The 25145-nt window shown below is 39.6% G+C and overlaps 2 protein-coding genes across 3 annotated transcripts in view; one reads left to right on the top strand and one right to left on the bottom strand.

Moving 5' to 3' along the window:
- Positions 1-25145, bottom strand: part of LOC119261782 — a 371675-nt gene that overhangs the window by 194666 nt on the left and 151864 nt on the right. The window lies entirely within an intron of this gene.
- The window catches only part of il1rl1 (interleukin 1 receptor-like 1), a 25889-nt gene extending 744 nt beyond the window's left edge, over positions 1-25145 (top strand). Inside the window, exons 2-11 of the mRNA XM_017684415.2 lie at positions 10472-10544; positions 12009-12255; positions 14180-14342; positions 16726-16876; positions 17910-17978; positions 18064-18187; positions 20712-20845; positions 20940-21077; positions 22121-22285; positions 24461-25145. Coding sequence (XP_017539904.2) covers positions 10472-10544; positions 12009-12255; positions 14180-14342; positions 16726-16876; positions 17910-17978; positions 18064-18187; positions 20712-20845; positions 20940-21077; positions 22121-22285; positions 24461-24861 — 1665 coding nt within the window. The 3' untranslated portion in view covers positions 24862-25145. The remainder of the gene's footprint in view (positions 1-10471; positions 10545-12008; positions 12256-14179; positions 14343-16725; positions 16877-17909; positions 17979-18063; positions 18188-20711; positions 20846-20939; positions 21078-22120; positions 22286-24460) is intronic.

The following is a 25145-nucleotide window of genomic DNA, read 5'->3' as shown; positions in this document are numbered from 1 at the left end:
AGAATGGTATACAACCAAATAATATTTATCAATGAATATTTACTCCTTCTGCAGTGTCTGGGGTGTATCCTGCATCTGCCTAATGGCTGCAGGGATAGGCTTTAGCACAGGATAAGCGGTTTCAGAAAATATGTGTATGTGTGTATTTACCCCTTTACTGACTAACTTATACACAGCACCAGAAAAAAATGATAGATAATATTATTATTATCAGTTGCATCAGGCCCATTTAAACCAGCCTCCCCACATTTCCTTTTATACATTTTCAAATATAAAAAATATTTACACCATGGCTTGGCTGAATACTTTATGGTTATTATTCCCTGAGAGATGTGAATCCATATTACCCAGTATGCCGAGCTAATCACCATTAAATTCATTATTTAATCAATAGTCAATGCCAATTAACTGCTTTCCATTTTGCATTACTCCAGAGCGTTAATTAAACCTTGACTGAGAGATTAGATGCCCATTGTCTTGTGTTAAAACGATGTTCGCCAGTGTACAGTGTGCTTTTATTGTCTGGACTGGACTCCACAGAGGTTGCCGCTGCAAATCGGGAGCTTAATTCATACACAGACATTGAACTCATGCTTACGAGTTGTGTGGTTATCTTTTCTGGGCTGCAGTTTGTTGTCTGTTGGTGTTCGTCAGACGTGGCATATCAACGTTTTTATTTAAACATTGCTGTTATTCGCTGACATCATAATTAGAGAGAACACAAGTTTACCTAAAGGCTGTTCCTGTAATTCACTCTCGTGGTGTTTTTTTTTCTTTTGTCACGACCAGAGAGAGAGTTTTGCTTCATCCTCTCATCAGAATTGCAAATAATAAGCAGTTATGACAGGAGGCAAGTCGGAGCCTTTGCTTAATTTGTAGGTCCCTATGGCACATGCATAGTGAATGTATAGGACTGAGTGGCTCTGGCCCTACAGTGAAAAAAGTGAATTCATTTTCAATTCAATTCACATTTATTTGTATAGTACTTTTTACAATGATGTTGACACAAAGCAGCTTTACAGAAGTTTGAAAACATACAGTTACAACATATATCCCCCAGTGAGCGAGCCAGAGGCGACAGTGGCCAGGAAAAACTTCCTCAGTCTGGAGGAAGATACCTTGGGAGGAACCAAGACTCACAAGGGGAGACCCGTCCTCCTCTGGTCAAACAGGATTTACAATTTAATGAGCTAAATACCAAATGGAAGCTAAGAGGATCTCTGTTTGATGTCTGGATGGTAAAGCTTTAGAAACTGCACGAGTAGAAGCGGTCTCTGACTGAGGCAGTCTCTTTATGAAAAGTGGGAGTGAGCTGAAACAGTCCCAAAATTTTTTTCAGAGTGTGGCTGGTGACCCCACCAGATCTAACTATAACAGCATAAACTAAAAGGAGAGAACCAGAAGGTAACAGATATGAGAGAACCCTGAAACACTGGGATCCCCCCACTCCACTGTCAACAAAGCTGTGTGATCGCGTGAAGTGGTGGGTCAACAGCACCAACATCTCTGTTTACCATGAGCCTCTATGCCCATGAACCCCTGGATCTCCTGCCTTTATCTAAAGGGGAAGGCTAGTTATCAAAAGCTAAACTAAACAAGTATGTTTTCAGTCTAGACTTAAAGGTTGAGACAGTGTCAGAGTCCTGAACATTAACTGGGAGATTATTCCAGGGCTTTGTAAGAAAAAGCTCTTCAACCCATTGAAGTCTTCTGAATTTTAGGAACCAGTAGAAAACCAGCATCCTGGGATCTGAGTAAGCGAGGCGGTTCATAATGGGAAATAAGATCTTGCAGGTACTCCGGTGAGAGACCATGCAGGGCTTTATACGTCAATAAGAGAAATTTATAGTCAATACGGCATTTGATAGGAAGCCAGTGTAACGATGATAAAACTGGGCGGCTGTAGTCAGATTTCCTGGTTTTAGTGAGAACTCCAGCTGCAGCATTCTGAACTAACTGCAGTTATTTAGGTTCCTGTTGGAGCTTCCTGACAACAATGCATTACAGTAGTCTAGCCTTGAAGTTATAAAGGCATGTACCATTTTTTCAGTGTCATGTAGGGATAACGCATTTCTTAACTTTGAAATGTTTGGGAGATGAAGAAACAATTTCCGTGTAATATTACCTATGTGTTGATTAAACGTTAGATCTGAATCAGTTGTCACACCAAGATTTTTAGCTACTTAGCTTTAGCTAATGAAATCATTGCTGCTATAGTTGGCGGGTATTTGAGGTTCAGATCCTGCCTGGTTTTGTGATTGCGCTAAATAAGACTCTAGGATTGTTTTTGTTGATTTGAATAAGTGAGGACAGGTATGCTGAGGGTGTTTTGATAAGTGAGGACAGGTATGCTGAGGGTGTTTTGATAAGTGAGGACAGGTATGCTGAGTGTGTTTTGATAAGTGCTTTTCTGTACCTGCTAAGGCCGTCCTTCCAAGCAGAGTGAAATACTTCCAGCTTGGTTAGTCGCCATCTGCGCTCTAATTTCTGTACTGTCTGTCTTAAGGTGCGCATTTCATTGTTGTACCATGGAGCTTTTTCTGTGGCATCATTTTAATTTTTATAGGTGCAATGTTATCTAAGGTTGATCTGAAACTACTGACATTTGTGGGAGAACAGTTAGATTATGTATGTCAACACCGAGAGTCAAAACTAAATCTAAAGTTTGATTACAGTAATGTGCAGGCCCTATTACGTATTGAGTAAGGCCTACAGAGTCTAAGATAGATGAGAATGCCTTTTTTAATGGATCTGCTGTGTTCTCAAAGTGAATATTAAAATCTCCTGCAATTATTACTTTCTCTGTGCTCACTGCTAGGTCTGCAACAAAGTCACTGAATTCTTTTAAGAATTCTGAATAAGTAATATTAGCTGAATAATGCTATTAGCAAAGAATATATATTCTTTGCTAATAGCTTAATGCTGCTGCTAATGTCCGGCGCCCTGGCTCCTGGTCAGCAGATAACTCCAGCTGCTGGTGCCCCTAAAGGAGTAGCTAGTTTTATGTGTCACACAATAGAGTTTCCTATAACCAGAGCACCTCTGACAGGCTCCTCGGTGGGCATTTCACAGAGTGGAGAAAACCTGTTTGACACATGAATAGGTGGAGTGTGGTGCTCAGGTGGGCTAGCTTTAGCTTTAGCTTTGTTACTATGTCACCGAGACGTCACCCATTCGCCCTGCTCTAATGTCGGAGTCAGTGGGGCACTAACTCTCCTTGAGGCACCCGGGGTAGATAACACTGAACTCTGCTCTCTATCCCTGATTAAGCCCCAGATGTACACCTCTAACTGATTCACCTTCTCCACCAGAGCAGAGATTAACTAACACTTCTCACAAAGTGAACCACAGTTGTTATCACTAGTGGTGGAGAGAGGATTATCACTATACATACCACAATCCACACAAGTAAAGACCATCACAGTAGAGGATAGAGGTACTTACTTCTTCAGTGGATTTAAATCTCACCACCAGCTTTTGTTGGAAAGCTAAACTATAGTCTCCACTCTCAGTAGTAGGTATGTGACGGAGCTGCCCTCCACCACAATGTACATATGTTTGAACTTTCTAGGTAATGGGGACATTTCATACTCAGAGACACAAACTGTTTTTAAATAGCATTTATTGATTGAGTGGTTATGCTGGGGAACAAGAGTAAACCTGCAGAGAAAAGAAACAAAACTTAATGGTGAATGTGAATGTTTTATTATTTGTAAATTTAGATTGATTTAGTGATGTAATGAAACATATATTATAAACTAACATTATTGAAACGCTTGGGGAAGGCAACAAGTACTTACCTGTGAATAGACTCCAGAGGAAGGTAGCCGTGTTTTCAGTCAGGGAGGAAAACAGGACCCTTTGTTTGCTGCGTTTTTATAGTGAACTTTCCCTGCGCAAAAACCGGAAGTGACGTCATAGCACTTCCTGTTTAGCTCTATAAAAGCCCTAGATGGACCAGAATGAGCCAGTCTTGTGGGAGAGGTAATGGAATGTGGTTGAAGCCTGAAACCCTCTCAAGTTGTGATTGAATAACTGACTATTCAAATTAAGCTGTATATATTTGTAAATATTTTTCTTTTGGCGTTGGATAAATTGCATTTTTTGTTTTTTTGTTTGGTTTTTCACTGGGATTTAATAAACACCGATTTTTGCACCCCAAACTGGAATGTACCCACGTGTCTTTTCCGTCGGACCATCACAAGTGGTGTCAGAAGTACTACAGTTTTTCAAGGGAGCATAACATTTTCAGGCATTTCTCAGAGTATCAGGAACTGTTTCTCGTGAGATTTTGCCACTTAAAGGTGTTGTGGTATGATCCTGAGAAGTCGAGGTATGGCGGACAGCTCAGGCAAAGATTCCAGTCCCAGTGAAGTAAAGCAGAGAAAAGTAACAGCCAATGCATCAGACACATCACTGCAAGAGCTAGCTGAGATGCTTCAAGGGTTCATGGAGAGCCAAGCTGCAAGGGATGAGCGGGCGGAGCGAGAAGCCATCCGACAGGAGCAGCGATGGAAGAGCCTACAGCACCAATTCCGACAACTGCAACAGCAGGTGGACCAGCGAGGACAGCCTGAGGAGGATGCCAACGAAGGAGCCAGTGGCCAAACAGGAGAAGAGCAGGAGCAGAGAGTACCACCGGGCTTTAGGGAGCCCAAACTGTATCCCCTGACTCCAGAGGACAACATAGAGCACTTCCTGGCAACCTTTGAGCGTATTGCAAAGGTCTGCCGCTGGCACAAAGAGGATTGGGCAATTCGGCTAGTTCCGCTGCTTACCGGAAAAGCCCGAAGTGCATATGTAGCCATGGACAGTGAGCATGCTGAGGACTACGAGGAAGTCAAAGCTGCTATTCTTGCTAAGTATGAAATAACACAGGACATTTACCGCCAGAGATTTCGTGCACTAGAGGTTTATCCTGGGGAGACACCACGTGAATTGTATGTTCGCCTAAAGGAATTATTCTCAAAATGGGTCAGGCCTGAGCAGAAGTCAGTAAAGGAAATATCTGAAATGATGATCCTGGAGCAATTTCTGCGGATGGTGAACACAGAAATGGAGGTGTGGATCAAGGAGCGAAACCCCAAGACTGCAGAGGAGGCAGCGCAATTGGCCGAAATCTTCATCTCTGCCAGAAGAAGTAGAGGACCCTGCAGCTTCAGCCGAGACCAGCACTTCAGCCGTAAGTCTGTAGGGGATGATAGGGGCCTTGGTCATGCTTATAGCAGAACATACTTTCAGAGTAGACACTCTCCACCTAAATTACCTACTAGTACACCTCGAAGTGACAAGCCTATAAAAAGAACCAATAAAGAAGTTAGGTGCTTCTATTGTGGAGAATTAGGCCATACTAAACCCTACTGTCAACGTTGGACAACTAAGTCAACCCTTTTGTGTACAGTTCCCAGACCAGAACCAAAAGTTGTAGATGAACAGGTGATAGGGCCAACTATTGCAGTACTGATAAATGGTCAGCAAGAAAATGCTTTGGTGGATACAGGCAGTACTCAGACACTGGTAAGGGAAAGTTTGGTTCCTAGAGAAGACTGGAAGGAGGCTAGAGTACAGGTGAGCTGTGTACATGGGGATGAAAGAAGTTACCCCACTGCTGAGGTTTACTTAACAGTAGATGGGCAAACATTTCTAATGACAGTAGCAGTAGTAGCTCAGTTACCTTATCCTGTAGTTTTAGGCCAGGACCTTCCAGTGATTATAGACCTGCTTCCTAAAACTCAACAGTGTATGATAATGACAAGAGCACAGAGTGCAAGAGAGGCTCTAGCAGAATTACCTTTTAAAGACAGTGTGGAAGTTAACTTCAGTAAACCAACCAAACCTAAAGCTCAGAGACGCAGGGAAAAGTTCCTGAGGTCAACATTAGTAGACCAGGAAGAGCCCCTACCAAAGCCAGAGGCTCCAGTAGATCTCGTCATACCATCAAACATTTCCACATTGCAGGGTCAGGATCCAACTTTGCAACCGTGGTTTAATAAGGTGTCTGAGATTGATGGGGTAAAGCAGAAGGGCAAAGGGATAACTGAAGAAGCTTATGTCTTGAAAAAAGGAATCCTGTATCAACGCAGAGGTGAAGTTGAGTTGTTAGTTGTTCCAGCTGCCCTAAGGTTAACTGTAATGAAACTGGGCCATTCCATACCCTGGGCAGGACATTTGGGTAAACATAAAACACTAGCTCGTATTGGTGCACGTTTCATATGGCCAAACATATACTCTGATGTGACTGAATTTTGTAAAACATGTCAGGAGTGCCAATTGACATCAGGCAGATTAGTCCCCACTGCACATTTGCATCCTCTTCCTATAATTGAAACTCCATTTGAGAGGATAGGAATGGACATAGTGGGCCCTCTAGAAAGGAGCAGGACAGGGAACAGGTATATTTTGGTGGTATGTGATTATGCTACACGATACCCTGAAGCTTTCCCTTTACGTACCATTAAGGCTAGGCAGATAGCAAATGCTCTAATCCATCTGTTTGCAAGGGTAGGCCTCCCTCGGGAGATTCTGACAGATCAAGGAGCAAACTTCCTATCCAGTTTATTGCAAGGTGTCTACAAACTGCTAGGCATACATGGCATTAAGACCTCCCCCTATCATCCTCAAACAGATGGCTTAGTGGAACGATTCAACCAGACCCTGAAGTCAATGCTCCGTAAATTTGTTTCACAGACCGGTACTGACTGGGACCAGTGGCTTCCCTATCTTCTCTTTGCTTACAGAGAGGTTCCCCAGGCATCTACAGGATTTTCTCCCTTCGAGTTGCTTTATGGACGACATGTGAGGGGACCATTGGATCTCCTGAGAGAGCAGTGGGAGGAACCCAAGGCGACGGGAGAGAATGTGGTAACCTATGTGGTGAAGATGAGAGAGAAGCTTGAGGAGATGACTGCGCTGGCCCAGGAGCATCTGTGGAAGGCACAAAGCAGTCAGAGAGCCTGGTATGACCGGAAAGCCCGTACTCGAGAGTTCAAGCCAGGGCAGGAAGTATTGCTGCTTCTGCCAACCAGCGAAAGTAAACTCCTGGCCAAATGGCATGGACCATACAAAATCACCAGACGTAAAGGAACTAACCGCTTTCAGGACACCGTATGGGATGTTTCAGTTTACAGTGATGCCGTTTGGCCTGCAGGGTGCACCAGCAACATTTCAGAGATTAATGGATAAGGTTCTGGAGGGTACATCAGACTATGCAGCAGCATATCTGGATGATGTGGCCATTTTTAGTCACACCTGGCAGGACCACCTGGCACATCTCCAGAATGTGTTTCAGAGGATTAAGACAGCGGGGTTAACCATCAATCCTCAGAAATGTGCCATTGCTCAGAACCAGATCAAGTATCTAGGATTTGTGCTGGGTAATGGACTAGTACGACCACAAGTGGGAAAGGTGGAGGCAATACGGTCCTTTCCTGTGCCCACAACAAAGAGGAGGGTTCGATCTTTCCTTGGACTGGTTGGTTGGTACCGGAAGTTTATACCGCAGTTTTCCACTAGAGCTGCAGCCCTTACTGACCTCACAAAGAAATCTGCACCAGGGACTGTGAAATGGACAGGGGAGTGTGAGAAGGCATTTCAGGACCTAAAGGATGCTCTGTGTGAGGACACAATGTTGCAGAGTCCTGACTTTTCAAAGCCTTTTATTCTGCAAACTGATGCCTCAGGTGTAGGATTGGGGGCTGTACTGTTGCAGGAGGATGGGACTCAACGCAGACCAGTGGCTTTTATTAGCCGGAAACTGTGTCCTCGTGAGACTCGATATTCGACAATTGAAAAGGAGTGTTTGGCGGTGAAATGGGCAGTGGACTCCTTTAGATATTACCTTTTGGGTAGGCATTTTCAACTAGAGACAGACCACCGGGCTCTAGTATGGTTGAATAAAATGAGAGATGCGAATGCTAGAATCACCAGGTGGTATTTGTCCTTGCAACCTTTTAAATATACTGTTACATACAGGACAGGTGCTTCTAACGTAGTGGCAGATTCTTTGTCCAGGGCAGCTGAGGAAGTGTCCTGAAGCCCCTTCCATCAGCTGGAGATGGGGGAGGGAATGTGACGGAGCTGCCCTCCACCACAATGTACATATGTTTGAACTTTCTAGGTAATGGGGACATTTCATACTCAGAGACACAAACTGTTTTTAAATAGCATTTATTGATTGAGTGGTTATGCTGGGGAACAAGAGTAAACCTGCAGAGAAAAGAAACAAAACTTAATGGTGAATGTGAATGTTTTATTATTTGTAAATTTAGATTGATTTAGTGATGTAATGAAACGTATATTATAAACTAACATTATTGAAACGCTTGGGGAAGGCAACAAGTACTTACCTGTGAATAGACTCCAGAGGAAGGTAGCCGTGTTTTCAGTCAGGGAGGAAAACAGGACCCTTTGTTTGCTGCGTTTTTATAGTGAACTTTCCCTGCGCAAAAACCGGAAGTGACGTCATAGCACTTCCTGTTTAGCTCTATAAAAGCCCTAGATGGACCAGAATGAGCCAGTCTTGTGGGAGAGGTAATGGAATGTGGTTGAAGCCTGAAACCCTCTCAAGTTGTGATTGAATACCTGACTATTCAAATTAAGCTGTATATATTTGTAAATATTTTTCTTTTGGCGTTGGATAAATTGCATTTTTTGGTTTTTTGTTTGGTTTTTCACTGGGATTTAATAAACACCGATTTTTGCACCCCAAACTGGAATGTACCCACGTGTCTTTTCCGTCGGACCATCACAAGGTAATCCTGTGGAAGTAGCCTATAAGGGTCTACGGATGGTTTGTATACAATAAAAACAGAGAAAACACAAAACACAGAAGCCGTAGATTTCTCGCAAACACTCAAAATGAATATGAGCAGATCACAGAGCCACCGATTACCAGAACATTAACTTTGGTTACATTCCCTATCGGAAAGTTTAAATAAGTTCTGCACTTATACATTTGTATCTTAACATGTCAGCAACCAGAAACTGGTCTGCAAAAGAGATTAAGTTTAACTTTAAAATGCTTAAAAATAGTTAGCAGGAACATGCGATGGACTGACGATCTGTCCAGGGTGTATCCTGCCTTTTGTCTAATGACAGCTGGGATAGGCTCCAGCACCCCCCGCGACCCAGAAGGTGAAGTGGCTTAGAAGATAGGTATGTGTATGTATCTATGTGTGTGTGTGTAGTGCAACCGGCCTTGTGACCGGAAGATCGCCGGTTCGATCCCCTGAGCAGACAGTACATGATTGAAGTGTCTTTGAGCAAAACACCTTACACCCAACTGCTCTCCGGGTGCTGTGGATAGGGCTGCCCACCGCTCTGGGTGAGTGTGCTCACTGCCCCCTAGTGTGTATGTGCTGTTTCACTGCACGGGTGGGTTAAAGAACTGCAGAGTTCTCAATAACTAGTTGTTCAGACAAGTGAATGAGTAAATGAAAATAATCAGATTGTGAAGAAGAGTGTGCACACACACATTTCATGCTTCTATAATCGTAAGGAATTCAGTCAGATTGGTGAAAATCTTTGCATGTAAACATCGCTGTAAAAAGATGATTCTTCAAGTTTAGCATGTGTACACTACAACAAAGTATAAACACTCAATGCACCATTTACATGCTTGAATTGTTCATTTACCAAACTTGTATCAATAGAAAAAAAAACTTTTTATTACTTTATAGAACCATTTTTGAAAAGGTTCTATATAGAACCATATACAACACATTCTCCTTCAATCTGAAGAACCATTTCACCATGCAAAGAAACCTTTAAGCATGAAAATGGTTCTTTGAGTGGTGATGCTTTTATATATAACCTGAGTGTAGGTTGTTTGTTGCCAGTCCTACTTAAAAACTGGAGCTGGGAAAAACCATTTAATCCTGCTCACATCCTGTGCTTTCACAGAGAAAAACGTAGTGTTCTTTCACATGGCATTTTACTTCAGATATCATGATAACTGATAATGCTCCAGTTGAACATTTTCTAAGAAACGCTTCCTGCTTGTTGTTGTTATCTACTGGCATCTTTCTGACAGTGAGCAGATTTTACAAGTGCTGCAAAATGTGAGAAGTTCAGAGCAGCCAACACTGACTGTCCTAATTAAGTAACTTCAATTTCAAGCTTCTTTTGATTCATTTAGTATAAGCTAAGGTTAACACAAACAAGCTGAAGCACTCTCTACAGTAAACATCATATATACATCATTGTAATGAAAATAACCTTGCTGGTGACAGTAAAGGCCTATTGACCTACAGAAAATTTGTTGGTTTGACCCTAAAAGAAAGTTGGGATGACCATGCCTTTCTTTTTGTATGTGAATTACAGTCTCTGTTAATAAACCTGGAACTAAAATTGGCATGCCATAGCATTTCTTGACCAAGGATTGTAAAATAAAATGTTGTACCCTTTCAAGGACAGACACCTTACTCTGCACTTGCTCAGAGTTCAAAGCTTATTTTTTATCTCTATTTTGCAGATGACAGAGCTATGTATCATCTTCTTCTTCTTGACTAAACTTGTCATGACCTCTACATACAAAGATTCCACAGGTGAGGTTTGTCTGAGGTATTTGAACGAATTACTTGCTTGTTAGGAGTACTGAATAAAACATGCCATATTATAGAGAAACACCATGAGCGATTGTTTATTAATTAGCACAATAAGCAGAATGCATGTAAAAACTTACTGTAAAGAAGATTAGACTGATAAATAACTGAGGAACCAGGTATTAATCTGAGTGTTTGTAAGCTCTTCTGAGGGACGACTGGACATTGAGTAATAAGCTCAGCTTTTGCATTGTACTGGACTTGCAGGTGTTCTGTGGCAAGTTACATACGTATTATAGATCACAGCCACTCAAATCTGCTAGACTTTGTTATTGGGATGTGGCAAATTATTGACTAAGGTCATGAAAAGGCAGGGGGATTATGGAAGTAACAGAGGACTATAGCAGGTATTGAGAGCCAAAATTATGCATTCATATGAATAATAGATTTTTTGTGAAACACACTACCAGAAGAATTACATAAACAAAACTGCCAGGAACAGAAATACTACTTTATTAATATGTTTTACCCGTCAGGATGGGGATAAAATGTGATCCCAGTGATTTTGACCAGATGGGATGGTTTGAGTATTTCTATGACTGCTGATCTCCTGGGATTTTCACACATAAACTCTAGAGTTTATGTGCAATGCAGGAAAAGCATCCAGTGAGCGACAGTACTGTGGACACTAACACCTCACTTGATTGGAGGTCAGTGGAGAATGGCCAGACTGTCGTTACCCAGTTTCTAATCACATAGCCACATGGAATAGCACATTATAACCATGACTGAGGGTGGAGCTGCTTTGAAATGACTGATAATAGTCACTACAATCATATGTATATGTATTTGGGAATAGGTTATTTAACATCAAAGCATACTATCTACCTTTGCCTGGTACAAAAACTGCCCTACAGGTCAGTGAGGGCAGTGCTCAAATACTTGGGGTGTTCCAGTGAAGATGTAAGCATTAGATGACAGAACGCCTACTGAATAAATCAAAATTAAATATTGTGTTCTCAGTCCTGTCAGAGTTGTGTGGATCCACAGAAATGTGGATTCAAGTCCGTCTTTACATACATATAACCTTACACAAAGTCACCAGCAGACCCAAAGTTTTATTCTACACTTCTATAACCTAAGAAGAGCTAGAGTCCCCGTAGTTACTGAATAACAAGCCTTAATGTGTAATAAACCTTTAAGGGTTTAATGAGGCTAAATGTGTTTCTCCTCAAAGCAGAAAAGATGAACATTTGCATTGCTGATAAAAATAAATGTAAACTGTTTTTTAATCTCACTTCTCATTTTTCAGGGTAATGTGAAATTTGCATCAGACAAGATAGGATCCGCCTGTCTCTGAAAATCCCAGTTTAATTAGTGACTCTTGTAATGACAGTAACTGCACTCTTGACTCATTATGATAGTAGAGCTGTGGGTAGAGCTCCTGTTGTTGTTTTTTTTTTTCAGTTCTGTGCTACAAACACCCGCAAAGAGAAAACATCAGCGTCATACAAGGAGAAGCGCTGCGCTGTCCATGTGCAAATAATTATTGCAGCCAAGAAACAAATCACACAACGATATCTTGGTTCAAAAATGGAAGTGACGGAATCGAGAAGATCTCAACAGATGAGAGTGCACGAGTCCATCATCACGGCCCGGACCTGTATATCCTGCCTCTGATCGTGAATGACACAGGCCTTTACATTACACGCTGGTCATTATTCTCATTTTATATGTGCATACAAAACGTGCACCCTATGTGTCATTCCACGCTAACTCACCTGGGCCTCTCCGGCCAAATTTATTTTCGTTGATGAAACCATGTAAACTTTCAATGTGTGCTCCAATAACTTTTTAGGTTAGAGATTGTAAAAGTTTGTCCCTTCAGACTCTAAACTGCAGCCTAGATATTAAGTTTGGCTGTTTACCAAAGGACTGAACTAAGCAGAGGTTTTTACCTTTAAATAAACACTAAAAATGATATTTTATTTTGTAGTAGTACGTGACTTTAGAGGAGGGGGCCTTTTTTGGCACGTATTTTTTCTTTGTAGTTTTTGTGACCGTAGTTTGTGTAGTTTGTGACCAAGACATCCAATATAAAGGAGTGGTTAAACTGTAAAAAGTGATTGACCTAAAAGTCAGTTCTATGAGGTGCGCTGCATTTAAAAACGACTAAATTATGAAGGAGTTGAAGCTATTCTGTGATTTGTTTTAATCCAAAACTGTCCTTATGAAATATATATATGTAAAATAATGCTATTATTATATATTATTTTATTTATACAAAGTATAAATCAGTGTGGTCATTCTATTAGTTAAACTCAGATGCAATTTAGACCCTATTACACCAAATAAAAATGATTTTATGGCTAAACTGTCCATAAACCGTCCAAGTGGTCCAGTCAGAGAGGAAATTTACAGCACAATTTACAATAAATTTAATCATAACAAAAAGGGTAACATCTTGTTATTATTGAGGCTATAACGTCAAATTCATCTATGCATGTTGGATTTTACTTTTTCTCATTTTCCAGTGTTAAAAAAGCAGGTAGTTAATCCCACTGAGGGAGATGTTGTTTGCAAACACTCAGAGCTGAAACCAGCGACAGTTCAGCGAATTCTGTACTCTTACAAGTTACATTGCACTATAACATCACCAATAAAAACACCAGAATGTACTCTTGAACAGTATGTTGATGTTTCTGCTTGTAGTTTTAAAATGATTACTTTGGCAGCATAAGCTGCAAGAAGTCAGTTAGAATTCAGGCTAGCCGTCACAAAATTTTTGCATTTTACACCGAACTTTGTTTAATTCAACTTTTGATTTTGTGTAAATTAGACATTGTTTGAGTAGAGCAAATAACAATGCGGTACAACATTTCATTTCAGCTAATACGGTGAGCTACCTAGCAAGTAGGATAACTAACTGCATTCATTGTTTTAGGTTTTGTACATCAAAAAAATAGTAAAGCTGGTGGGAAATGAACTAGAACTAGACGCGTGAATTCACACGACGCAAATGCTTCTAATCATCTCGATTAACACACACATTTTCTAAGTTGCTTATCTTTCTCTGTCATGGGGTGAGCTGAAGCCCATCCCAGCAATCAATGGGTGGAAGGTAGAACACACCCTGGACAGGTTGCCAGTCCATCGCAGGGCAGACAGAAACACATATACATGCGCACACACACATTCACACCTAGGGGCAAGTTAGCATGTCCTGTTGGCCTGATTGCATGTCTTTGGTCTGTGGCAGGAAGCCCACACAGGCACAGGCAGAACAAGCAAACTCCCACACAGAAAGGACCCAATGAATACAATGAAATGAAATATGTAGCTGCTGTGTGTTCAGGATTACATGACAAAAAATAACCACACAAAGTTGCTGAGTTCTTAATCTTGATTAAATTAGTCAGCAAAAATCCTGCTGGAAGTCAGTTATTTGCTGTTGTGATGTAACGCTGATTTGTTCCATAGGGCAAACTTTAAGGCCATATCTTTTAAAACAGTAAAAAAAAACTGGAGCACAGCATTGAAATGTTGCATGTTTGCAGTTAGTTTTTGCTTGAGTGTGTCAATACAGTGGGTGTGCCAATATCTCTGCTGTGCTGTATGTTGTGTGCTGTGTCTTGCAGGTGGGAGACGGAGGAGAATTGTAATGAATTTGAAATATACATTGAGGTTTCCGAAGAGTTCCACACTGATCAGCTATATAAAGACTTATCAGAGGAGCCGGGCGATGTGCACATTTCATGCCCAGTGTGTGAAAACCAAAACAAAACTCTTATCTGGTACAAGGTAGATTAAAGAGGAAAGCTGCTTCTGCCTCACGTAAACATTTTGGTTCTATTTATCATGTTGGAACTGTGTTTTCTGTTATTCTGTGACAAAAAATACAACTTTGTAATGTCTGATCAGTCTATAGACTGTACCACACACAGTGGCTAAGAGCACTGGGAACATGCTTCTGTTTTACATTTATTTTAAATATATAACTTCACAATTTTCTTTTGTATCAGAAAGGGACATGTAGGAAGTGTCCAGTTTATCCTGTAGTGAGGGCACCTGTATGACCCCATATCACATGTTCTCCCCTAGAGGGGCATAATTATGAAAGTGCACTTCTTGAAGGGCAGAGTTTATTACAGTGCATGATAGGTTAGTATGCTTAGTATGTGTTTGAGCACAATGTAGTATGAGCATGCACAAAAATAGTTCTGCAAAAATACTTCATTGTAAAATAGCTGTGAATATATTAATTATATATGAGGAATATACTAGGAATATATAAATTGATATACTAATTATGTGAGATAAGAGCGCATGGATAATACTACAAAACAATTTTAGAACACTTTTAATATATATTTAGATGATTTCGATATAACATAACTTGTATAACTATTTAAGCACTACTTATGTATGCCTTTCCAGGTAGTGTAACATGTATTACCTTGAATAACAACACATTACACAGGAATTCTTTCTGATGCAAGTGCACCCTGACATCCCGCTGACATGACGTGTTAGATCTACATTTAATATAAAAATAGTTTCACACAATTACCGTCAAATTAGCAAAGGAAGATCATTTTTTAAGCTGATCTGAAGTGTAATTGTATTTTATATTGACAAATTCAACATGGCCAGACTTTATATTTATCACTAATGATATCATATTGCCAGTACAGAATATTTCATGCTGAGGATTACTTAAAGCACACTTAATAGAAGTATAAATTTAACACATAAATAAAACATATAGTTCAGAAATACTTTGTTAAAGTGTAGTTTTAGTGTAAGATAAGCACAGTTCACTGCAAGCAAAATGTGTCTTTTTCAAGTCTACTTTATGAAAGCATGTATTTAACGCAAAAATACTTTTTTGTGAATGTATAGTTTAAGCACAAAAACACAGTTTTTGCTGCGCGGTAACACCAGTGTCACGACTCCTGGGGACAACTTTCGTCATATATTTTAAAATATTTATTTGCCATTTCTTTTCTTTATGTCAATTAATTTATATATTCCATAGTCATGTACAGACTATTGTAGTTAAAATTGCAAATATTACATAAATATTTTAAATAATTGATTAAAAAAAACAAGATTGCTAAATTCATGGCTGAAGAAATGTGAAATTATTTTGAAAGTATACTAAAACAGATTCAGTAGGTAAAAAGTATTTTAAATATAAAATAACAAAATATATTTGGAGCATCCTGTATATAGTAAGTAGCCAAATATTGTATCAATGTATATAGCTTTTTCATAAGGGAGGGCAAACAAGATATACAACTAAACAAGGAGACTGGCACAGCAACAGATGCATGAGTGTCACAATTGGCCCCTCCCAGTCCTGCCCATGTGGTCCTTTGTTTTGGTTTAAGTCCTGCCCCCTGTTTGGTTACTCCGCCCCTAATTGTGTTCACCTGTCCCTCATTGTTCCGTGTATTTAAGCCCTGTGTTTGCTGGTCTTTGTTTGATGTCTCGGTCTCTGTTTGCTGTTTATTAAGGTTTATGTCATGTCTGTCCCCCAATCTGTCCGTGTTGGCTATACGAACCTGGACTGTCTCGACTATGACCCTGGATTTGCCCTTAAGTCGCTTACCTCCGCACGTGTCCGCCTTATCGCTCCACGTTACAATGTGAAAGTGTAAGACTTTATAGTGGAGTCTCAAAGTAGGTAGTCCAGGAATGAGCAAAGAAACAAGCTGCAGGTGCTTTTTCACAAACAAAACTGCACACTTAGGCTTGTTTAAAACATGCGGGTTGAATGTGTCCTGTCCACTCACTGCATTAGCAAAAGAGACAAAACATTATCTGAATTGTTTGCAGTAAGCAAATGAAACTAGTTATAGGCACAGTGTGTGGACAATATGTCATAATGGAAGACAAACTAAAGAAACACTATCTGGGACTAAAGTTCAAAGGTTTAATAAATGTGGCCATAGCCAATGATGGTGCCTTGGTGGAGCATATGGAGATCTTCTTCACCACTTGTACACTACATTACTAATTTGTTGTCATTGGCTGTCTTCAGTATACTGTAGTAGTATGCTGTAATCTGTTTTCATTAGTTCACTTATTTTACAGTATATTTTCCCAAAGGAAATAACACTGATCATAGAATAAGTAATGCCTGTTTGTTGTTTCTTTAATATGTTGTTTTCCTTTGGAGGACTTCCATCTGATCCCTGGGCAATCTGAGGAATATTTGTATATTCCTAATTTTTCAAAAAAAGATGAGGGCATCTACACCTGTTTGTGTACTTGGGAACATAATGGCAGAAAATACAACACCAGTGGATCCCGCCCACTGCTCATCACAGGTATTCTCTGCACCCAAACTAAGGCACCACACACTGACGTGATCAACTTATTTGACACTCTATATGGCCAAAACTATGTGAAAACCTGAACATCACAGCTATATGAGCTTATTGGACATCCCATTCCAAAGTCATGGGTAACAATGTATTTGCCCCCCTTTGTGGCTATAACAGCCTCTACTCTTCTGGAAAGGCTTTCCACAAGATTTTGGTGTCTGTGGGAATTTCTGTCCATTTTGTCCAAAGAGCATTTGTGAGGTCAGGCACAGATGTTGCACAAGATGATCTAGTGGGGCTGAGGACAGGGCTGTGTGCAGACCACTGGAGTTCCTTCACACCAAACTCATCAAACCATGTCTTCATGGAGCTCACTTTGTGCACAAGGGTGGAGTCATGTTGGGGCATGCCTTCCGCAAACTTTTGATGTCACAGTTGGAAGCATGTAATTGTGTAAAATTAGATAACATTAACAGCATTAACATTACCTTTTAATGGAACTAAAGGTCCATGGCAGGATGCTTTACACCCTTTCAGCTGAAGCTCGGCCTAAGTAACCTTAGGCTTGTGTGTAGCTGCTCAGCCATGAAAACCCATTTCATCAAGCCTCTGACACTCTTGTGTTTTTGTGCTGAGGCAGTTTGGAATACTGTACCTAGGTGATGCAACAGATTATAGGTCATTTTTGCACACTACCATTGAGCTGTTGTTTGCTCTTAAATACTTCCATTTCACAATAATAGTACTTGCAGTTGACCAGTTCAGATATAGCAAAGCAGAAATTTCAGGAACTGACTTGTTTCAAAGGTGGGGTATTTAAATTCGCTGAGTTCTTCAGTATGAACCATTCTACTACCAGTGCTTGTCTATAGAGATTGCATGACTATGTGCTTGATTAATAATGGGGTGGCTGAAACACCTGAGCTCAATAATTAGAAGGGGTATCTACATTATTTACATACATTTGGCCACATGGTGTATATCTGATTGCACTCTCTGTGAATTTTAACCTTCTGTATTTTAAACCTGTTTACAGATCTTTCAACAAATTTTCCTACAACGATTCTGTATCCAAATAATATGTCTATACAGTTCGTAGATCTGGGTGAGAGTCAAAATGAACATATGAAACAAGTTAAAAATATGAAGTTGTAGTAAGACACAACTTAAACTCATTCTGCGTCTTACAGGTTCTAAGGTGGAACTCAGTTGCTCTGCATTCTTTGGCTTCAATGTGAAAGATTATTGCTCGGTTTCATGGTTCAGGAACAACACCCAGCTGAATGGAGTGGAGGGGTATACAGTTCATGAAAGGTAAAACAATGGGTAGTGAATCATATTATATGTAGCCATGCCTAAACGGTCAGGGTTTGGCATTCTTTATAAGATGCCTCTTGAGCTCTGTGTTGCTCTTTAGCAGATCTTTCTTGATTAGTTCTTCTTTACTAGCTGCCCAGTTTTACTGTTGAGTTCCAATACAAAAAAGGCTAGAGTCCCCCTAATAATCTCTTCAACGACAACAGTGATTCTACAACTCCATTTCCAAAAATGTTGAGACGCTGTGCAGAATGTAAACAAAAATAGGATACATCCATCCATCCATCCATTTTCTAAGCCGCTTCTCCGTCAGGGTCGCAGGGGGGTGCTGGAGCCTATCCCAGCAGTCTTCGGGCAGAAGGCAGGATACACCCTGGACAGGTCGCCAGAAAATGGGATACAATTATATGCAAATCATATTTTTTAAAGGAAAATACTACAAAGACAACATATCAAATGTTGAAATGTCACCTCTTCTTTTAAGAGGTAGAGGAGTAGCAACTCTACTCCAAGTTCCCCACCCTATCAAGTAGAGTGTAGCCCACCACCCTGCAAAGAAAGCTCATTTCCGCTTCTTGTATTCGCAATCTCATTCTTTCTGTCATTTTTCACAACTCATGACTATAGGTGAGGGTAGGGATGTGGACCGACCGATAAACAGTCCGGTACAGTGACTCATTACTGCTGCTATCTGTCCCAGCCTGCGGTCGATCTTACAATCCCATCACTCTTGAACAAGACCTCGAGATACTTCAATTCCTGTACCTGGGGCAAGTCCTTTCCCCTTATCTGGATTGATCATGCCATCCTTTTCTGGACTGGATCATCATCTGCAAATGGCAGATACACCACCCGCCAGCCTCCATACATAATGCCCTCCTGGCCTTGGCAACACCTTGACACCCTCTCCATGAATATAACAAACGGAGACAAGGGACAACCCTGGCAGAGTCCAACACTGACACATTGTTGGCATCAAATTCAAAATAGGCAAATATTTTTCAAAAACTAGTTTCTCAGATATATTTCTTTGATGTGTTGTCTTTGTACTAATTTCAGTTAAATATAGGGTATATCAGCTCTTTTACAAACACTGAAGTTTCTACTGAAGCCTTATTAGACTGATAGATCAATGTGTTGATTAGAAATAAATATGTGTTGAGCTCTGCTAAAGCCTGAGTAGACTAATAATACACTGTATTGGTAAGCTATTAATCTCAGAGTTAGTAAACTCTTTTGAGGGATGATTAAACTAATGTCTTCAGTAGTGGACATGTTTGCATGTGATAGGTTTTGCATCAATGAGTGTGTTTACATTCACTTAATAATCTGATAATTGCAGAAAATCAGATTTTGCCACTAATCCAATCAACGCATTTACATGCACTTGAGTAATCAGACAATGGAAGGCGAGTCTACTTGAGTCAGACAATTATCGGATTTTCTGCTTTGCAACTAGCCAATAATCTCAGAAGAAGACATGATGTAAACATAATATAAAACTCAAACCTCATGCTGCAGCTTTTTTTTTTCAAAACACATCATGCCACTTTGTCTGAAACTATGAAGATACGTAATCTAGAAGATGCAGAAAATACCAATTCTTCATTTCAACAAGCATGCAGTTGGTTTCATCATTGCTCTAAAAGTGTTTTACTGCCATCTTGTGGTAACACTGCTTGCTTATTTACGGTACCACTGTCTGTTAGAGTTTACATGCCATGTGATTACTGAGCTAAAATCCAGTTCTCTTTATCAGATTTCTTAAGCGGATGTCTAGACCTTACTCCAATCTAAGAATTTGGAGTATACCGTTTGAATAATCAGATAACTGCAGAAATCCAATCATGATCAGATTATTGAGTGTACTGTTATACAGTGGACAAAAGCAGATGGTGAGAGAAAAAAAGTTTTCAGATCTTAAATGATAGGTGAATTTTTTAATCACTGTTCCTTGCTTTTACTGGTTGGCACGGCCAGGGCTTCATGTAGTGAAACACTAAGGTGCCAACCAGTAACAGCAAGGAAGAGTATGAATAAAAAAAATCCCACATGCCTCACCAAAATGTGCTGTAAATGGATTCTAGATGTATTCTGAATGTTTTACGATTTTATTTATTGTAATGGAATACATTACTGAACACAATAAGGACAGTGTATGCAGTATTCAGGTATCACTACTTTTACACTTGACTGGGGTACAAATTCTGCAACTGGTCTAACTTTGGTCATCTGCGGTTCCACCCATTGGTCATGTTTCCTTAATAACAAAAAAAAGTGTTGGGAGCATGAAGGCTACCACAAGATGCCTCTAAGTCGTGTAAAGCCAGCCACTGCATCTTGATGCAAAGTAATTGGACAGCTGAACTGTTACTCTTCATGGTCAAAGTCACTGTCCCTGGTTTCAACCAATATTCTCCATAATATTAGATAGATTAGATAATAGATTAGATAATAGAATATTCTTGCTATCATAACCCATAGCAGCTGTTAGTTACAATATTTTGCTTTTATTTTTCAGGAAGGAAACAGAAGCAATTCGTTCATTTCTCACTATCCATAAGGTTTCTGAGTTGGACCTTCAGTCTGCGTTTTACTGCAAAGCTTCAAGCCCCTATAAATGGATGTATGTAATTATTACTCTCAGATCCAGGGGTAGGTTTCTTACTTCTGATCATTTTTACAATTGCCATACAGTATTATAAGTGATAATAATAAACTTTTTGTTGAATTCCTTCATTTTTTTCAGAATCAGTGCTCCCATTGGTTGTGATATTTTTGTGCATCTTTCTGTTTATTTTGCTGGCTGCTGGTATGACAAAGTGGTATGCTGTGGATCTGGCCTTGTTTTTCAGAGGCTTAGGACTTGTACAGAACAAAAGAAATGGTAAAGAAATTTCAAGTCTGTTTAGAGTGGTTTAAAGAATGGGGTCACTTAAGTCAAAGGTTCTATACATACAGTTTACTATTTCCAGGTAGTCCTTATGTACTCCCCAGTACACATGAACTAAGCAATTTCCCCCTGGGATCAATAAAGGAATCTGAATCTGAATCTAAGCAGTAGGAATTAGGGGTGGAATTTTTTTACTTCGTCCATGCTGTGTGCAATTTCTAGTCAACAGACAATTTCAAACTAAGTTAAGTATTAAGTATCATTAAAAATAACACACTGCTCACCAAGTAGAGCAAACATGCTGAGAAACTGAGCATTGTCGCTAACATTGAGCACTGATACTAAAACCAGTCATGTCATGTAGTCAGACTGTCATGTATAAGGTAGGACAATACAGTCTCTCTGCAGCCTTACAAATAAAATCACTGCAATAATGGTTATACCTCGCTATTCTATTCAGACAGAGACTAAAGTCAGTGAAGACAGACTGGCAGCAAATGCAGACTTTTTCTGACTTGTGAAGCCATGTGTATCCGTATGAATCTACTTGTATTAGAGAAGTGGTTGTGAATTGCACAGTGTATTACTGGTGGGAAATTGCCAAGGTTGAAGTATAAAGTGATTTTGTGTCCGACTGTCATAGCGTTCATAGCGTACATAGTCAGTAATGCTTGTCTGTGTGAACAGACCCTTGTTCACTGTCAGCTTGAGTCATTCATTAGTCCAGCAGCATACACTCACATTGTATCAGCTGTTATTCAATGCTTGTATTGGTTCATTTTAATATGAGTAAATGGACATGGTATTAACCTGATACTCAACACCACTATTGGTATCAATGCATCCCTAGTTGGAATAATTGAAATAAAAGGCTGATGTGTCCTCAATACCTGGCTTAACAACAGTTTAGGAATCATTGCAAAGTGCCATTGGACAAATGGGGTTTTTTGTTGTTGGAATGCCAAGTAAACAGGTCAGAGTACTCTCCTGAATTTTATAAGGCCCTTTAAGTGACATCCATGTTTTTTGCTATTCAGATGGAAAAATATACGATGCATATGTGATCTACCAGAAGGACAACCTGGATGAGAAAATGAAGAAGACGTTAGCTCACTTCATCAACAGAGTTCTCCCAGACATCCTGGAAAAAAGCTGTGGCTTTAAACTCTGCATCTATGGCAGAGACGACCTGCCTGGAGAAGGTGTAGTATGTGTACATATATATATATATATATATATATATATATATATATATATATATATATGTGTGTGTGTGTGTGTGTGTGTGTGTGTGTGTGTGTGTGTGTGTGTGTGTGTGTGTATAAAAGGTATAACATTACTTGTGTAATAATGCGTTATAATGTAACATGTTCAAGTAATCATGACTTACACAGCCCAACAAGAGAATCTGTTAAACGGTCCAGTGATCAACATTGTAAAGACAGTACTTGTTACTACTGTCTTGTGCTAATGCTGTGAGTCACATACAGGCATTTGAAGTTACTTTTAAAGCCAAATGACTGCTCAGAATGTTTTATGTGCACTAAAGGTTTGATTAAAAAAAACACATGAGCCGAAGTGACTGACTACAGTACAAATTCTTATGAATAATATGTGATTTACATAATCTCGGTTCCTTTTTTATCATTTTAGGTGGTCTTCTCCTTTCTTCACGTGACTATACAGCATATACAGTGTTATGCAAAATTTGGGTGTTAAATTCCCAGTTAAATTCCTTGTATTTGTTAATTTTCTAAATGAAAAAAGGTTAACATATCCTCTACAAAAAAAAAAAAAACAAAGGAAAATCACACTTCTGCACACTTCAATTTTATAATTCTGTTTATACAGAATTTAAAATAATGGGGGAAAGACAGACCTTGGCTGTCCAACCCCATTTCTAAAAATGCTGGGATGCTGTGGAAAATGTAAATAAAAACAGAATTCAATGATGTGCACATCATATATGCCCTACATATAATCGAATAATTGTACAAAGACATACAATTAAATGTTGAAAATGAGAAATGTAATTTTTTGAAAAATACATTCCCATTTTAAATTTGATGCCAGAAAGACGTTTCAAAAAGTTAGGACAGGGGCAACAAAAGACTGGTAAAACTGTAATGCTAAAAAAAACACCTGGTGGAACATCTCACAAATAATTAGGTTAATTGGCAACAAGTCAGTAACATGACTGGGTTTAAAAGTCTTTCAGAAGTAAAACTGGGGTGGGTTTCACACTTTTTGTGCTGGCAAATCCAAGAACCACGTTTCTCAATGTAAAATAGCAAAGAACTTCATCATTAATGGTACATATAATCTCTAAAAGAATCTAGAGAAATCTCTATTCAAATGACAAGGCTAAAGAACAATATTACAGGCATGTCAAAATGGGGACCTTCTGGGTCACATCAGTGCTTAACCTTGTCTAATGTTCTGAAATCAGTTGATGGAGGCCTTGCTAATTAGCAGGTGTATTTAATGAAGCTGTGTACTGGAGTCAGCAGTGTTTTTGCCTGCAAGGACTGGAGTCTGACGTGCACTATTGGATGGCCATGATCTTTTGGTCCTCAGGCAGCGCTGCATTAAAAACAGATATGATCCTGTAGTGGAAATCAGGCTTAGAAACACTTCTGAAAACCACTGTCTGTGAACACAGTTCTCAGATGCACCACACATACAAGTTACAACTCTACTATTAAAAAAAGGAGAAGCATTTATAAACATGATCCAGAAATGCTACTACCTTCTCTGGGCCCGAGCTCATTTAAGATGGACCGAGGTGAACTGGAAATGTGTTCTGTGGTCTGACAAATTAAAAATTGAAATTCTTTTAGGAAAGCTTTGAACAGGTGTACAGACATAAAATTCTCACACTGTTCATTAAAAACAAAAAATTATTTAAAGTAATTACAGAAAATGTGTGTTTTAGTAGCGATAATTCTTACAGTTTCACACTGATTTTCAGATGGTGGGAGTCATTTCCTGCTGTAAAATGCAAGGGCATGGCTAAAATAAGGCTCTACTTACAAACTAAACTCTGTGTTTATTAATTGAACTTATTGTAAATCTAAATCTTTCAACTTCAAAGGAAATTAAAAAGATCTTTTTACAAACAACACTGGAAAAAAGAATGCAAGTCTTATTTTCACAAGTCAGAATTTAGGGTTTATATCCTCCCAATACAAAGTACCCTGTAAATAATGATATTATATTATAGGTTATATCTCCAATAATAGTTTTTTTTTTTTTTTACTGTGGGGCTGCAGTTTAAACTAATTCAGTAGAATGGTCCATATATACTCAGTTTGGTTATTAAAACAGCAGAACAGTGATACTGTGCTCATTGACGTCCGTTTGTGTTCTATCGGCAGACTGCATTGAGCTCACTGAAATGAGAATGCGGCTCAGCCGAAGGCTAATAGTGGTGCTAACTCCAGGGATCAGCCAAGAACAAGATCTTATGACACCAGAACAGGGTTACGACTGGCAGGTGGGGTTACACCAGGTGCTGTTTCAGCAAGATACAAGGATGATTCTGATCCAGCTTGGAGATATTAAGGACTACTCGCACTTGCCCCTGGGTCTGCAGCATCTCCTGCAGAAGGGCCTGCCGCTACAGTGGAATGAAGGGAGTCGCCAAGCAGCTTCCCCCAGTTCTCACTTCTGGAAGCAGGTCCGCTACATGATGCCAGTCTTCCCTGCACAGCAGTACAGTCCAAATCTGGGTTCTCCCCAGTTCCACTTTCAACAATATTCTGATACACTGTGCTGAAGATGCATTCACCTTAATCATGGATTTCATTCTCATTCACAATCTTTCCTGTCTGATGATTAGACTTTATTTCTTTGTTCATTACTACATGTATCTTGTTTGTGTCACTGTTCTATCTGGGATGGGTTCCTCTCTCTTCAGAGATTTTAAGCAGCATTCATGTAACATACAGTGATGTCATGCTATTGGTTGTGGAGCAGCACATTTTTTCTGTGTATTTTACATAGTAAAGCCTTTTCCACTGCATACTGTAAGCATAAATTTGAAGTTGACTTCAAAAATCA

Source organism: Pygocentrus nattereri, chromosome 20 (assembly GCF_015220715.1).
Source record: "Pygocentrus nattereri isolate fPygNat1 chromosome 20, fPygNat1.pri, whole genome shotgun sequence".
NCBI classification, from domain to species: Eukaryota; Metazoa; Chordata; class Actinopteri; order Characiformes; family Serrasalmidae; genus Pygocentrus; species Pygocentrus nattereri.
Note: the sequence above shows the minus strand (reverse complement) of the source record. Positions and strands in the feature narration are given on the sequence as shown.